A 17,922-nucleotide genomic window follows, 5' to 3' on the forward strand; every position below is an offset into this window, starting at 1 on the left:
AAAGGGGACAGAAATTCGGAGTGAGGAAAAGTTACTTCATAGTGACTACTGTACTCCTACGCCCGAGTTCCCTTTCCACCATGTGTCCACCCACATTTCTCTTTCCCTTTGGTTTAGCAGTCAGTCGGGATCAACCTTCGTAATTGGAAAAGGACTCTATGGCGATGCAAAGAGCAGTGCATGGGGAGAAGAAACAGAGGACTTGTACATGCCTGGCACTGCCAAAAACGTTCCAATTCCATCCCGTTGAATAGAATGTCACTGAAGTATGTAAGAAAGAGGACTCCGGAACTGGGAGTACTGTAGTTCTTAAGATAAGTAACGTTTCAATTTGTGCCCATTTGCAGAAAAATTAGTTTTTTTTCTAAACTGTAAATGTTAAAATGTTAAATGTACCGTGCACCGTCACCATTGGAGTTGGTTCCCAGGCGCTCTGGTGGATCTGCAAACGAGAAGGTGGGATGGATTAGTAAGGTGAAGGAGTAGGATAGTGAGAGGAGTGGTGTTCTATTGGCAGCTTCAACTCTGTATACATTGGGTGCCGAGCTTCGGTGCGAGTATCAGATCGATGTCAGTCCTCGTGTGCTGTGGCTTATCTGTTGGTGCGGTGTTTTGAAGTGCGTGCGGGTTGTTGTGCGAGAGATGGTTGCATGAGATTTTTGAGTGAGATAAGTATGCAGAAATGTTGAGCTTTTTTTGGTTAGTGGGTTATGATGTTTAACATGCTAACATTCCAAATTCTGTCCAAGTGTGGCGCTTGCTAATCTTCACAATCCCATCAAGATGGGGGAAGGGGCTATGTCTGGCAGGGGTTTAGGTTTTGGTGCGACACGTCCACTGTTCTATTCTAGCGAGCTCTGTAAGTGTTCTTATTCTGATGCAAGTATTGTGGGGTTGTGATTTAGGTTTTGGTGCTATGAGTGATATGTGCTACATTTAATGATGATCTCTAAGTGTGAAACCACATGTATACCAATTCTAAATCTTTCTTTGCGGTTTATCCTAGTATTCTTCAGCATCCAAATGTTGTACGATGCCTTGGTCAATGTATTGAAGCCATCCCTTGTCTCTTGGTGTTCGAGTTCTGTGACTTGGTGAGTAAATGGGGTCTTTTCTACTAAAGTTATAAAGAAATATTTAGAGCACTTTAGATTTCCAAGACGTATACCCTTTTCTTAGAATGACTGTTACAAAGACATCTGTTTGATTAACCTGCTTATCTTGGAATGTCATTCATTGTAGTCTGTTGTGTATCTTTTATTCACTGTACTGTCTTTTTCTACCTATAACTAAGAAAGCCTTCTTGTAACAGCGCCATGATGCCCCAGGGCCGCCTGTGTGCTATATAAATGTAAAAAATCAAATAAATCTGTTTGAAAATTAGTATTTTAGTCAATGCATTAGGGAAAAGGTTTGTATGAATTAGATTCTCATGGCAATCCTAGCAACTGAAAGATAAAACCATAGTTTTGCATTTCAAATTCGACAATTAAGATAGTTAATATTTTGTGAAATTTCTTTCTCAACCGGCTAGTTCTTTAGTGCTTATTCACCCCATAGGGTGAATAGAGGAAATAATAAAATGATAGTTGCCTGATGTTAAGATACTATACATCGATAGGTCCTAGAAATGACTTGAACACCTGAAGGCAAGTAATGCATTTTTCACTTTGAGAGGAATTTGGGATGCAATTTAGCCCTATAAATGTTGTTCCTATATGGTGATTCTTTTCATTCTATGTAACCTGCAATCGTTGCCGTGTATACCCCATTCCTTCTTGCAACTATTAGACTCGTGCTGGAAAAGGCTTACTAGTTAGCAGCCGTTATGAAAAGATGGGCTAACTGGACATTACTGGAGAAATTATATATTTTATTTTTGAGCCTTGGAACGTTTGTCATGGTTAAACCTCCAGATAGAGCTGTTTTGAATGCCTCTACCTTACTGATACTGGTTTGGATGGTTACCAATTGAACATTCTCTTGAGCATCACTAAGTGTTGGGAGGATTTGTGCTCCACCGGCAAACGGCTTCCCTTATTTTTTGGCTGTTCAGTTTAGAAGCTGCTTTTTCAGTGGATCCCCTTATGACACTACAATTTGTTAATACTATTTGATGCTTCCTTTCTCCGCAAATTGACCTTGAGTAGGGCTGCTGCCATGCTTTGTGTGTTAAAGCAGTTCTCTTCCCCCAATTACTTTCCATTGGGTGGTGTATTTATATCTTCATTTTGTAATCCAATTACATTTTGAACCAACCTTAGGTTTCCTCTTCTGTGCTGAGACATTAGCTGGTGTTTTCTTTAATTGGTTACTCGATCTTGTCATTTGTTCTTTTCTTTTGATAGCAATGATTGGACTCTCCTAAGTTTTTTCTTTTCTAGCTAATGAGGGTTAACTTTAATATGGTTGGTGTATTGTTGGAGTTCTGTTCTTCACAATTAAATTCCCTTCCGGGTCTAAGTATGTCAATTAGAAAAATGGAAGCTGCTGAGCCAGCCATTCTGTGCGAGGCACTAGACTTGTCATGTGATAGCAAACATGTGGACTGGTGGTTTGAGCAGGTGTTAATGGAAATATACAGCCACTCTTGAGATGGAAAATAACACTCCTGGGTCATACGGGCAGAGCCTTCCAGAAGGATCTAGGTCAGATGATTGCCACAAGACTTGCCAACGGTTCCATAAAGAACTGGTAAGTGAAGGAGGCCCCTTAGTGGCTTCCTGGGTGCAGCATCTTCAACATGTGATGCCCTTTTAATTGTTTCAGCTTTATTTTGGGTGCCCATTGAGGCACAACCTAAATCCTCAAGAAAAAAGCATGTTTTTGGTTTCTCTGCTGCCATTGCGTGTGCGAGTCCATTTATGACACGGATTGAGGAACTGCCTGGAAAACCAGCTGGACCTTTTTGCACTAGCTGCACGACTGACAGACAGCAGAGCCATCGGCTGTGTAATGAAGGGCCATTAAGACATACTTCCTACCTGCTGTCAAAGGCTGTTACCTCCAGCAGCGTTAAGTGTATAAGGTTATCCGTTTTTTCATTTTGTTGCTTAAAAGATGGTATTCCAACTTCTCTAAAGAGATTGACGAAGTGCAATCCTTTTATAAAACTGATTACATTAATTTGATGTAACTTACTTTATGTGTAGTTTTGTGTGCGACCGCAACTTGAATTTACATTATCCAAATCTATAAGACACATTGCTGATTTAACTACTAGTCAAGGGTAGATTTTGTCATACATGCACTTAAGACCTGTCGAATTGGTAGGACTTAAAATCTGCACTCGCCTCTGGCTAGAGATAATTGGCTAGAGTAAGGAAGTTGTGCTGTGTGAATATATGCGGAGCTACTGACTTTTTATGGCTGGCTAGCAGCTCGCAACTTCAAATTATTATCCCTCAAATTGGTCTATGAGATGCTCGGAGTCACGGCTTTTAGTCTCTCAATAGATTGTAATCTGGTACACGAAGGTGTGTTTAATGCTGGCAAAATCTACTATACAATACAGAGTAATGTGAGCTAAAGTCATAACTTGACAAACATCCCCAGGACACCTAAAGATTCAAAAGTGAAAATATGCAGTGGGAAGTGCACACGTTTGCAAATTGAGCACCCGAAAAACCTGGCTCACAGCCTGGCTTCCCCATATGACCCATCTGTGATCTTGGGAAAATCAATCTATCCAAATTGAACTTATTTTTTTTTGGCTGCCAAAATTGTGCTCGTTTGGCATTGGTTGTGAGGTTTAAACTGCGTAAAGCCTCATTCATACATGGTTTAATAGATACAAATCTGTGTCCCAGTAGTTTGCACACAGATCACTGAAGCCGGTGTGTCAACCAAGGTACCTTACAAATTCTAATCAAATGATCTATTCCTGCTTTTACTTATTTGAGGATAGTTGAACAATAAGGATTCATATGAGAAATGTAATTGTGAATGGGGAAAGTGGAGTAAAAGCAAAGCCATTCCTTGTAATTTAATAGGTTTTGTATATACGTATTTCTGTTGAACAGCAACTTTGCACTACAAAGGTGATGGAGAAAAGATTTTGAATTGATCACGACTGCTGTCGTTGCTCTGGGCATCCGTCTGTGACATATTTTAGATCATCAGCCCCATTATAGAAGGAGGCTACGCCATCCTTATTCCTGCCACCAGTGTGGCGTGGAAGTTTCCCATGGTAGTGGGGATTATTCTTGCAAAGCTTTCTATCCATCCCTTTTTGGGGTGACTGGGGCGTTATGGCTTTGTTGGAATCAGACGGTCATAAAATAAAGGTGTGGCACACAAGCATGTGCCTTATGGCACTTTCACATTACATCACCTGGCTTAAAGGCTGCACTTGAGGTTCAAACCGAACCACCTCCTCCCCTCCCCAAACCCTCCTGTTAAATTTGGCACCCTGCTAAAACAAATTGCCCACCAGCAGATCCAGCTTCTCCCTCACCCCAAACGTTAGGTCTAATTATTTTGTTTTAAACAAAATAATCTGGGGACAGTGTCGCCAGGCATTGTTGCTTGCCACTTTCAAAAACGAGCATTGGCAAAGCTAACCGTTTTGGCTTTTGCTTATGGATTTGCCATGTTCTGCCACAATAGTAGTACCTTGAATGACTTGACAGGCAAACAATGACGGTCTGGAGGGTTGGCCAGAGCAATGCCAGACGTTAAGATTCATTTTAAACCTTGTGACCATCACCTCTTTTGTTTTGCTGTAGTCACCCTGAGTGGGACGGGTATGCCCAGACGTGGGTCCCATGCCTGCTGGGCCTAGAGACCCAAGCTACTCATCACTGAGGCCCAACAAGGCCTAAACATTTTTGGGGATACTTGTGGTCTTGTGCAGAAGGGATGTGACCAACCAGTTCATGCTGGACTGCCCCTTTTGGGGTGGGATGGAGCTGGATTTGCATATGGTCTATACCTTTTGTAATGCCTTTTCAGGCAAAGAACGATGGTTTGGAAGGTTGCCCAGAGCAGTGCCTGAGGTTAAGATTAATTCTAAACCTTCCAGCCATCACCTCCTTTTTACAATGGTACTACCTGGCCATAAGATGGCAATGGTTGGAAAAAAGTGAGTGTAAATGGCTGTATGATAGCAGTGCCTGTCAAATGCCTACCTAAAAGCCATAACTGTTGGCTATGTTTCTAACAGAACTGCAGGTTCGAGGAGACCCATTCTTCGCTTATAAATCAAGTGGTTGAAAGCACACTTGGTTTAGCCATGTTTATTACACAAATAGCACATTTATAGCTGCAATTTAAGACATAACTCTCAGAATACATTTTTGAATTGGCACAAGCAGGGCCGTCGCAGAACAACGCATGATGTTACTGCTTGATGGAGCTATCTCTGAGAACGCAGGTGGATGTTTTGGGCGAGGCAAGTAGTGGGTGGCAATGAGCATAGATATTTGCCTTCATGGGGCGGTCGGTCCACAGGTGGGTAAATAACCATAAATGCACAAGTTATATCCCTCCTCCCATTCCATCCTCCACCTATCTGTACTCCAATGCAATAGTTTAACCTTTTGGTGTGCACTTTAGCAGCACCTATTAGGCAAAACTAAAAAATGACATGGCGTTCCCTTGCAGCACCGCTGCCTCGAAAGTGAAGCTGCATTATTTTTTATTTAAAAAAGCTCCGCATATACAACAGGTGGCCCCTGGCATCTCTGCCTGCACACCCCTATAAATTAATAAAACCTTGGTAGAGATTCAAGACCCGTGCAGATATCCCCCTGCGCATCAACACCTTCCTCTCTGGCCTTAAACAATAGCCATTTTTAAAAAAAAATTTTTTAAAAACACTGAGCAGTTGGCCCCAGGCAATGTCACCTACCCCACCCAAAAAACCTGGGTGAAGGTCCCTTTTCTCCCACGGCCCTTGCAGCGATGCCTAACTCGGCACCTCCCGGAGGTCTAGGCTACAGTTCTGAGATGCAGGGCATCAGTCACCTTGTAGCCTACCCACACCTTTCAGTCCGTACCTGTCAATTTCTCTTACCAATGTTCTTGGTAATCCGGTCCTTTTTTGGGCATGATGTCCTCCTGTGGCCCGAAGTAGAACTATAACACAAATGTTTTTGAACTGTGACCCCAGTGGATATGGTGTGGGACAGGTGGGTGCATGCTCATGGCTTAATTTGATATGAAGTGTGTCGTGGGGCCACGTAGATGGCTAAGTGAGTACGATGGACCAACAAATGGGGTTCACCGGAATTACTTTTCATTTTTCTTTCTTTAAAGATTTCAGTTTGAATGCAACTTTAGGAGGGCTTTTGGAGCACATTCTTAAAATTCTAGGAATGCACAGAAGGTGACGATTTATATTTTTTTTCTTTCATTCTCAGTGCTTTATTACACTTTATTTTGTTCAACAGTCCATAGGCTTTCAATGTATAATTGTTTACATGTAAAGTTAAATACTAGTACTGTTACCTCTGTTTGGAAAAAAAAATGAAAATATATAATTAAACTGGGGGCTCGAACGGGGCGAGGGTAGTCTGGACCTTTAAATGTTACAATCATTTTGTCAAATGTGCTTGAAGTGATGCTGAATACGAATCAGTCCGGAGTGGTTGTGTTAATTTGAACTACAAATGTAAGCACCTTTAAGTCCTCATAAAAAGGAAAGGAAACGCACTGTGGGCCTCTGTAGGCAGATTAACCTCTCTCCCTGACGTTCCCTTCACAACCAGGCAGGACCTAAAAAGCAGCTCATAGCAAGGTTTCTTTCATTTGTTCGCTGGTTAGTAGCTTAGTAGGCGCACAAGTGAAGCGATTGGCCTTAAAGAGCCTATCGAGTAACAGTAAGAGGTACTTTAATTGCAAAAAGACCATTTCTGCAATTGTCAAAATGGCTGTAAAAGTAGTGGAACTGTTATTTTATTTGAGGTTTTGTTCAGTGCTGGCCCTACACAGGGCTTTGGAGCCTTCAAAGGTTGAAAGATTCAAAAGATGGGACATGAAACAGCCACAAAAAGTTGATAGGATCGGAAGATTAGTATAGACTAGTGGTAGCCGGGGAGGTGGAGGGTCTGGATTATATGATGTTATTTATAACGCACTTAATACCCAGAGGTTTCTAAGTGCGGACCTGGGGATCGAACCTGTGGTGCTCCATGTCGTCTTGCTTCCAAAGCAAGCACGTTGCCCCTGAGCTATCCTCCCGAGACCGGGATGTGTGGAGGAACAGGTATGTTTTGAAGCTCTTTCGATAGCGATGGAGGGGTCAGTGCAGTTGTGAAGCGATAGGGTGTTCCATGCTCTGGATACCCACTGGCTAAATGCATGTATGTGTTTGCATGTTAGTTTGCAGAGTGGAATATGTAGAAGATGCTGGATTGCTTGGCTTGTGTTTGTGTGGATGATGGGTTTGAGTTTGTCTTGAAGTTGAGACCAGGTTAGAGGGGTGGATGGCTTTGATTAGAATGCAGTGTCTTTTGATGGCTGTTCTCTGGGACACTGTTGTGGAGTTACGCAAGAGATTTGGTGGTGTGTGAATGTTTGGGTGGGTGGAGTCTGGCTGCTGCGTTTTGTATGGCTTGCAGGGGGGGGGGGCAAAGGTGTACAGCACTCTTGTAGTCCAAGTTCGACCGAGCCAGTGCTTTGACTGCAGTGCAGGATTCAGGGGAAGTTTGTGTCTGATCTTGTGTAGCAGGAAAAGTTAGATTGCATGTTTTGGTGACAGCTATGTGGTGTGTGAAGAACAGATGGGGTTTGGGGGCTCCTCCCGTGGCTCTCAGGCTTCTAAGACTTCATCGCCCGTTGGATGGTTCAGGCCATTTCGGAGACGTCCACGGCCAAACCAGTTCCAGAGGGGATTCATGCCCATGCAGTCAGAGCTAAGGCTCGGCCGTCGCGTTTCAGAGACCAGCTTCTAGGGATGTCATCAGCAAGGCAGCTACTTGGGTCACTCCGTTGGCCTTCTGTAAGCACTACTCACTGAACACCAGCTCCAGGCATGATGCAGAGTTTGTTCAGGCGGTTCTCAAGAACCTTTTTGCTTCGTCCTAGATATTAGGTGGGTTATCACAGATCCACCCTATGTTCTTGTTCGGCGGAATCGCCCACAAGGATGGAGGAAAGGGGACGGGACGTATGAGTAATTAAAGCTACTCACCACTCCTTAGTCCCCTTTCATCCATACTTCCCACCCGCCTTCCCCTGCTAGAATGCCAAGGACTAATATGTACAAAGAGTAGCCAGGTATCCAAGGGTCTGATGTGGTCAAAGAGGACAGAGGTGAGGAAACAGAGGGTGGGGCCTCAGCGGGGTATTCCCACGCCCAAGGCCGGCCCCGCGCGCTATACTAAATTTAAAGGGGAAGCTCAATTCTTTGCTGCCAAAGGTTCCATGTTTCGGGACGCCCATAAGTATGTAAGAAAGGGGACTGTGTACTCTAGTCACTACGGTGAGCAACTTAAAAAAAATCATATGACAGTGGTAATTATTGTAGTAGAATGTTTTGACTGCATCAGAGGAATGTGTAGTGCTGTTAGGGTAACCTATTGCATAACATGGGCATTAGGCTAGCACGGCAGACCACTTTCAGGCACAATGAAAAGAGCAAGGTTAACTCATGGTAGCACCTACCTCTCACTTGCCACCGAAGACACTACACCAACCCCTGTGATGATTCTCCTTTCTATCCACTTCTTAATCATTTATCCCTATACCCACTCATCATTTCCACAGCCAACCTCTTCCCTCCCCCTATCCCGCCAGCGCCCTTCCCAACCCCTCCCCTACCACCTCACCACAATATCACTTAAGACCATTGTTATCTGCTCCCTTTGATCTTCTTGTAAATTTTACCTTCCTGAATCCCACCAGCTCTCCTACCTCTTGCTTTCAGGCTTTATCAAGTTATTAATCCCCGAACCCCCATCACTGTCTAGCATCCGCTGCTCTTCAACTCCTTTTATACTTATCTATGCTTACCTTTCCCACCTAAATTCCTCACCGTCTGATCTCCTCACCGCAGTATCACATCACACTATCATTGCTTCCTCAGTTTACTGTTGCATACCCATATGATTCTTCCCACTCATACCTTCTGTCCCTCACGTATTCCCTCAGATGACCTCTGTTAACATTTTCACCTAGGCCCCATCTTATCTGCACCGACCCCTACTTCTATTTACAAAATCCTTATTCCTGCATTAATGAATTCAAACTTCCCCGCACACATCTTCAACCCACAACTTTCTCCTGATGCCTAGTCATCAACTAAGGCTGTTAAACCCTTTAGCCAACCACTACCAAATTGCCCACTCTTCTGCCATTTTCTGCTACCCCTCTGCCTCATTGTAGACACCCTTCCCCTCTACCGTTTACTCAGGCATCATTGTTCAGTGATTTACCATTATCTTCCTCTAACCTACAGCGATTAGACCCACTGCCTTATATTCCAGACCCATTTTTCCAGGAACTTTCCTTTTCCCATGTCGTCATTATGTAATCGCCCCAAAAGAAGCCTTACCCCGAAAAAGCATTCCCTTATTTCCCACCTAACCCCCCCCACACGTCAAGCCCCATTGCATAAACTGACAATCCTACTGATTTTGTACCTCAAGCAGTCGCACACAAAAGATGCAGCCATTAGACCTGCATGATACTAAGCAGGCCTTATTTAATAGCCACACAACTTCCCTTCTGTGATTAAAGTGCAGATCCACTACACTGAAGAGAAGTGTTACACTTTAATCTCGACTTAATAGTCACAAAGGTGGCAAAACCAGGCATTCCTGAGTTAAGATGCACATAGCAGTGGACACAAATATTACATAGACGGGTTTGTGGCCTTCTAACCTGAGGAAAGGAACCCCAACTAACGGTTTATGCCTGGGAGTTTGGGAAATCAGTTAAGTCCAACCACCCTGACAGAGCTTCCCACACTAGCAATTAGTCTGTCAATGAAAGGGGCATTTCCAACCAATCAAGAAAATGTATTGCATTTTAGTGCCATGGTAGTTAACCATGCATGATCACGATAACATTCATCAACCACAATGATCTGTTTTGTTTATAGAATATGAATGGGCTTCAAAAGAATGTTTATAAACACGTGTTGGCCACAGGTGGAGAACTTTTTTGTTATCACTTATGGTTAGCCTGGATGCTAAAGGATTTCTAAAGCATAGCTCTGGAAATTTCTGTTGGCCCCAATTTGACTTTGGTTGCTATAATGGGGTGTCTGTAAAGGGACAGAGATTTAGAAGATGCGGTTAGCACACACAGAACCATCGATTGTTATTCCATCCTTGACACTAGTTGACAGAGGTTCCCTGATATTAACCCTAGCACTTAATAGGATCTTTGCAAACCCTACTAAAAGGTTGGTAACAAACTTGTGTTGACATTGTCATTGCTCGAAATCCCTATGCCTGATCATGTAGCCACTAGCCTTTCCTTGGACCCTGCTAAGCCAACCAAAAAGGCCAATGGGCCTGACAGAACTTTCAAAAAGAATGCAAATAAGTCTGGTTTTGGTTGCTTTTGTCAAATATGCAATTAATGTGGGTTTGTATGTATTTGTATATCTCGCATAACTTTGATTGCAAAACATTTTAATTTGTAGGTATCAGGTTTTGACCTTGAGAAAGCTTCTACATTCGAAACATGCCATCCAACAGTGCAATAAGTTTGGACATCCGTACATGTGTCCTTATACCTCAGAATCTTAGTTATTCAATGTTTGATATCCGACTGCTGTGGATCTAGATTAGTATATAACTGGAGCTTTGTCTTTCAACCATGGGCAGTCTGGTTCTAGCTTAATTTGTAGTAGCATTACTGCTCCCCCAGTCATCCGTGTCTTGATAAGATCCCTGTGGTCTGTGGCAACTCGTTTTAAAGAACTCCAAAGTACACCAGGAAAAGAATAGAACTGTCGATCAATTTTTTTGGTATGCTTCTCTTCGGTCTCCTAGATATTCTTCAGAGTGACCGTATTATACAAAGTATAGAATTCCTTTTCTCAGACTGCTCCAGCAACAAGACTACCTTCTTTAACTTAGTCACCTATATTTAGAAGGCCATCTATATGCTCTAGGATAACAGAATGTAGTCCTGGAATCTAATCTCCCGGATGAACTAAACCCAAAAGTTTACTAGTGTTCGCTTCAAATGTAAACCATTGCATTTTTGCTTTCATATCTTTCCTTTTCAACAAGATGTTCACACCTGCAAATGTTGAAATTTGACTTGTAAATCCCTAGAGCTGTATTTTTAATTTAACACCACTTGTTTGAAAGCTAACAAATATTTAGAAAACTAGCGTTTTTGTTGGTTACATTATGAAGGTAAAAGTTGCACGTGTTTTGTCACTTTGTATGCCAACATTCGCAAATAACAAATATTAATCCTAATGTAGCAAGTTTAGGAAACTGGCCAAGAGACCAAGCCAACCCTTGTCACCATTTGACGCCAATATCTGTGCGGCTAGAAGTTATCATAGAGGATCATGTTCTAACCGTTTCATCTATTGGTTGGATTTGGGGGTGGCACCGCATTTTACATGCTGGTTTGATGGAATACCAGTCTAATCATTTTGTGAACTGTTCAGCACAGCTGACTGTACAGTTCACATTACAAGCTAACTTTGACACATGTTGCTATAAATTGGATCGTGTGCTCAGCACCCACCTGTGCCATATGGTAAACCCAATGCGAATGCAGATAACTCTACACTGCTTTTCGTGGCTTGCAGTTTCAGCAGTGTATTTAATGAGTTAAGCTTGCTTTTAGAATTCATAAGAAGTGTAAAGTGATATTTTTAGTGTATAGAATTGGATGTCTTTCAAAGTTAATATGTTGAGTTAATAATTGCACATAGCACCAGTGCGACCTGTAAGACTGCATGTGGACAGCTTAAAGCACCCACAGCCAACCCTGCGACATCACCTTTCCTACACAACGCAAGCCAGCTTTACGTCTGGCCCACACACAAGCGTCAAATCTCTGCTAAATTTTGCTGCACAGTGCAAGAATTTAAATACTTTTTATTAAGAGGATTTAATTTCTCTCAGAAAACAGAACTTTGAGTGCTGTTGCCAATTGTCCATCGAAGTGATCAGAATTAAAGGTTGCAAAGGAATGTGTGCAAGTGTAGATATACTACTCGTGGATACGTGCATGCTCATAGTTACTTTCAACTCGTGTCTTGCACAGGTGCTAATACAGAGGTAAGGGAATTCATAGATAACCTACACTATTAACTTTGGAGGATTTCTTGTTTTGGGGAGGGAGAGAAACCTTAAAGTTTAGAACATTGGATATTTCACCAGCATTTTATAAGGCTGTTGGTCAAGTCTGACAACCTTCCATGTTGGGGGCTATGATGTCCCTCAGCTCAACTAGTTGCAGGCATAACGGGGCTGATTCTGGCTACGCATTTCTTGACAGTTAAGAAATTGTAAACAAAACTGAGTCTGTGGCCAGCAATGCAGTTTATGGTTTGTGCAGCAGCTACTTCCACAGCGCACACAATGCTCTTCCATTGAGGTAATATATCCTCCCCCTTCTTTTGTAACATTCTCCATAGAGCCAAAAGTGCTGGGAGCCCAACTAAGACGTTGAGTTGTTACACTTTAAAAAAAAAAAAAAAAATGTTATATGTCCCCATTACTGAAAAATCACGGAAGGGCAAACATTGCGAATGCACAAACACAGATTGTGCATGCTGCTTGGCCAGGAGATTAACAGACTGCTCAAAGCTCAGAGAACTTGGTTCACAGTGATTTATTTCAGAGAGAAAGTGCACCACCAATGATTTAGTGTAGACTCAAATTAAGGGCCTGAAACACTTCAAGAAAAGAATGATTAGCAATTTCAGCTTGTTCCTTGGACCGTAGTGCATGTATCCTCTCCCTCACTCCTAACCCCTGGTGACAAAGTGAAGTCACACACAATTGCTGCATGTGGGAATGCCCCAATGCGTTTCTTTTCTTGCGTTTCTTTTCTTGGTTCTGTGGTTGCTCCTTCGTTGCACTTGTAGAATGTCGCTCATCTTAGTATAATGTTCGACCACTTTGTATCTCGGGCCAAGTTGCCAGGCTTTTATGATGTTGCATCAGACCTCTCTGTGACTGAAGATGGCAAGGCAAGGCTCAAGCCCTGATTGCTGTTGGAAGACTGTGGGAAGACTGATCCCCACCAGCACTGGGGTGCCCTTTGGCTTTGGCATTAACTTCTCCGTGCCTTCCTTTCTCTTTCTCTTTCCCAAGATATTTTTATATCTGCTGTCACCTCTTTGATTCCCCCAAAAGAATCCAGATATTTTCACCTCCACCTCTTGGATTCCAGCCCCTGCTTACAGCTTCCTCCTTTGCAAGTGTTTTTTCTTTTATACTTCCTTTATGGATATACTCTCAACCTCCTTCATGTTTTCTCCTTTTGCTTTCCTTCCTCCTTGTTCTTCTCCAGCACTTCCTCTCTAACCTCCACTGCTCTAATGGTCTGTTCTTCCCCATCATTGTTCTGCTCTCCTATGGTCCTTCCAACTTCCTCCTTACTCTTTCCTGTTCCATGTACATGCTCCACCACCTTGTGCTCGCCCCTTCCCTGCTCTCTCCTAACACCAACTTGCTTCACTGATAAGCACCCTGCTCTCGCTCCAACTCCATCCACTAACTCCCATAACCACCGTTGCAGTTATAAGTTCTTTCTTGTCTATGAATTCTTTATCATCAGTGTCTTTTGCTATTTCTAGTCTTCAACACCACCAACACTTGGCTTTGCTTTTTCCGGACGAGGCCTGTTGTCTGGCTCTTTAAATTCCATCTCAGGATCACGTTGGGTCTAGGGGTTATTGTGCTTAATGTCTTCAAGAGCTGTATGAGAATGTGTTTATTTCCTCCATAACTGTGAAGTCTCCTCATAAACTTGAGTTCAGCCAAACCTTGCCTCTCTTCCTCCTTATTGCTAAGGATTGTTGTCTTCTGTTTGTCTTTGAGGATTTGCCACCTAATTGCTTCCTCACTTGCTCTCTTTTTTTTTCTCCTTGGCCCCTCTTCTCTTTTCCACCACCTCTTTGTTTTTCACCTCATTTAGTGGCTCTTCCACTCATCTGCGCTTCTCACCGGCTCTACTCCTCGGCTCCTTTATTGCCACTTCTTCTTTCTGATGTTCTAGCTGCCTCCTCTCCTTTGATCCTCTGTTCCATCCATCTTTCTTTAATTTTTTTTTGTTGTGATTTGGTTTAATCAACCTTCAAAATACATGTAACATGGTAACACGATAGAAAAAAGATTCCATACTACATAACCTGTCTAAATTCATCAACCTTACTCCTACGTCCCGTCCCTTTTCCTCCATACTTTTGGGGCATTCCATACATCGGGACAGGACCGGAGCACTTTAAAGCATAAAATATAACTTTTTGTCCTTTTTTTTTTTACGTGGGGCCACCGCACATGACCGTAGCCCCGCCTTCCTGAGCTCTGCGTCGCTCTTCAGTCCTTTTCTCTGCGCAGTCAGACACACTTGCATCGTAGGGAATTTTCATTTTTGTTCCCTTGTCCATAATCTTCCTGCTCTGGTTCCATAGTCTTTCCTCCATCTATGCTGGAGCATCTGGTATTAGTGTCCTGTTCTTCGTGCGAACGTCGTTTCGCTAGGGCAGATCCCCATTTTCTGTCTTGAGTGCTTGGGCCCGGAACATCGGTGGGACTGTTACTTCTACTGCAACTCCCTCTCCGTCCGTGCACTTAGGCGTAGGCTCGTCGGTCGGGAGGAGGTGTTCCAACGGATTCCTCCTCCACATTTGCAACAGTTCATCAACGAAAAAGAAGTGTGCAGTAAGTTCCTTCCTTTTTAGGGAACCCCTGAGTCTTCTGGTTCCGGGAGGGCCCAAGTGGCTATGGTACCAGGATTCTTCGGGAGGTGTCCCAAAAGGGATCTAACCTGGATTGTGAAGTTTGCTCTGAGACCCCGCACCCCCACCCTGTCAGGGGAGCTGTCGGGACCGGATATTCATCAGAGGTTCCCCATCTGGGGGCTAAGGCTACGCCCAACATTTCTGGGGCTGTTTTTTGACCAGGGTTATTCCTGAGGTTTCCAAGTCTGGAACTAAATGTACCAAGCCTAGTCTCGAGGTTTCCTGTACATTGACTAAAGGTACCGGGGTTCTCCCTGAGGATCTCCGATTAGGGGCTATAATTAAAACCGGCAAGATCAAGGGGACTTCTTTAGGGCCTCTGGGGTATGACTTTAAGCCTTCCCACAAGCAATCTGGTGGTCGAACCGATCCTGCCAAGGCGGCAAAGGAGGAGGGCAAAGGCCCCAAGTCTTTAAGTACAGGCCCTGCCGAGTTTCCCCTCACCGAGGGCGAATTCTTCTGGTGGATCCAAAGGGACCCAAAAGTGCTCTAGATCTGCTAATACCGGCTCTGCTAAGGTTTCCAGTGACAAGGCTATAATGGATAAAAAAAGCCCCTGGTAGCACTGTGGTGACGATGGCCTCACTGAAACCTGTGACGCAGATCACCTAAGGCAGTGACAAAATGAGTCAACCTATGTGGTCTGAGGCAGCCATTTTGACTAGCTTTCACACCAACTTTCTCAATGGTTGGTGCAGAGGGGCCTATTTTTGGGGCATAGCAGCATTTTCCACAGAATGTGGACAATAGGAATCCTCTCGGTTTCAGCTGCCACAGTCTTGCTTCCTCCTGCGTCCGCTCCCTTAGTTTATGTGGATCCATTTGGTAGAGGGCCGTCCTGGCAACCAGCCTCTTTACAATCCTGTGGGTATGCCCCTCCAGAGCGGCCTCTACCCACTCCTCTGCCTAGACCTTCCCCCTGATAACGCGTTCATTGTGAATTCCAGGCCCTTATGCTCTGAGCCGATGAAGGCATACTTTAAGGATCTATTCAATTAAATTATCCTAAGCCTCTCTAGCCGCAGCCTGCTCCTACTACCCATCAGCAGGTTTTGGTAGTTCCGCCTCCTCCTCTCCCGGAGGGCGCCCCCCCCTCCTACACTGCCCCCTCTTCCTCCACTTTAACCGGTGTTTAAGACACAAGTGGCGCAGACAAGTATGCCCACAGGGTCTGAGGGACCACACACAGCGGATCAGTCGTCTGTTCCCGCCGCAACTGACGATGACCAAGCGGACCAGGATAGCGATGACCCATCCCAATTTATCGGAGCCTTTCATGAGCGGATTGTGGATATGATGGCTTTGCTAGACATTCCATAACCCGAGACTGTGGCTCCACAAGCAGGTGTACTGTCAGGAGCCTTAACTCTTACGACAAAGGAGCGCACTGGCCTTTTCCTTCAAAGGGATGTGCTTGCTGAAGCCTGCAAGGTGTGGGGGAAAACCTTATTCCAGGCAGCACGTAAATCGGAAAAATGAAGCTTGCTACATACTACACTTGTCAGAAGACATATCCTTGACTGCATGTCCACTCCCCTCATCAACGGTGGTGGCAGCAGCTAAGCGCTCAACATCCTCTATGGCTGCATCTTAGGTCCTGTCCAATTCTGGTTTTCAGCTGCGCCAGACGAATACCGAAGTCATCATTGCAGCGGCAAATCTCAAGCTGTAAAAGGAGCTTTCCGAATTTCAGGATGTATCCCTCAGCACAGGCTGGAAGATTTTAAAGAGGGCCTATCCGATGCCAGAGTTCTGGCTCAGGACCTGCTGGAGGCCGCGGCCCATGATGTAGACACTTATGCTCAGGGCCTTATGGTTGGCGTAGACGCCTTCCGGCAAGCGTGGTTGTATGCTACAAAGTTCTCGAAGGAGTTTAAGGACAAAGTACTTGATCTTCCCTTAGAAGGTAAAGAGCTGTTCTACTCCTCCACCGATGAGGAACTCAATAGAACAAAGGCAAGCATGCAAACGGCTAAATCTTTGTTGGTCCTTGCCAAACCCCCAGCTAAAGAGGCCTATACGGAGAGGTCTGGGACCCAAACAAGGTCCTTCAGGTTTTAGACGGTTCCAGGAGGTATATCATCTCATCTGGAGGTGTGGCAGACCATCTCATCAGACCGGTTAGTTTTATCTGTTGCCCGAGCGGGCTTTCACTTGCCCCTCCCTCATATCCCACCCTCTCGCCCTCCTTTTCAGCAGACTGGGTCGCCCTCCATCAGAGCTGAGGTACAGAAACCTCTGGACCTCAGGGCGGTGCAACCTGTTCCCTTGCGGGAACAAGGGGAGGGATATTACTCCCTTCTCTTTACAGTGCCCAAACCCAACCAGGCTGACCTGTGCACTATCTTCGACCTCCAACTTCAATCTTTCCCTACCCCAAGAGAAATTCAAGATCATGCCCAGCTAGAAGGGCGATTGGCTCAGTGTGGTAGATCTTCAGGACGCTTACATGCATATCCTAATCTGGGGCCCACATCGGAAGTGCCTTCTTTTTTCTGTGGGAACGGAACACTTCAGTATTTAGTGATGTTACAAAATGATGGCAGTGATCGCAGCATTCCTCAGACTGCAGGGAGTCCATGTCTATCCATAGTTAGACGATTGGCTTCAGCAGAGTCCTTGCCCGTGGGCTGCAATGGCTAATCTTCAGTCACTCCTCCAACTCCTGTTCCAACTAGGACTGTCGGTGAACTGGCGGAAATCATCTGACGGTTACTCAAGAGCTGATTTTTCTAGGTTTCCGTTGGGATACTGTCAGTGCCTGAGTGTTCCTAACTGAATTGCGGATTTATCGACCACATGCCAGCTTTTCTTGAAGTCCTCCCTCATGTTACCCTGGTGGTTCCAGAGGCTCTGGAGCTTGATGGCTTCATGCGTGTTAGCCCCTACTCCTTGCATGACTGAAAATGAGGCACACTAAGCTTGATCTTTGGGGCTGCTGGTCTCAGGCTGTGCCCCGGACTCCAAAATTATTCCGATTCCCATCCTCTGACGGCGGCTCTTCAGCAGTGATCATCCGCCAGCAACCT

At 44.5% G+C, this 17,922-nt stretch overlaps 1 protein-coding gene across 1 annotated transcript in view; it reads left to right on the forward strand.

Annotated features, from left to right (window-relative positions):
• The window catches only part of LMTK2 (lemur tyrosine kinase 2), a 471,403-nt gene that overhangs the window by 206,657 nt on the left and 246,824 nt on the right, over positions 1-17,922 (forward strand). The window contains exon 6 of the mRNA XM_069645647.1: positions 1,007-1,094. Coding sequence (XP_069501748.1) covers positions 1,007-1,094 — 88 coding nt within the window. The remainder of the gene's footprint in view (positions 1-1,006; positions 1,095-17,922) is intronic.

The sequence above is a fragment of the Ambystoma mexicanum genome, chromosome 2p (assembly GCF_040938575.1).
Source record: "Ambystoma mexicanum isolate Mex_15411 chromosome 2p, UKY_AmexF1_1, whole genome shotgun sequence".
Lineage (NCBI taxonomy): Eukaryota > Metazoa > Chordata > Amphibia > Caudata > Ambystomatidae > Ambystoma > Ambystoma mexicanum.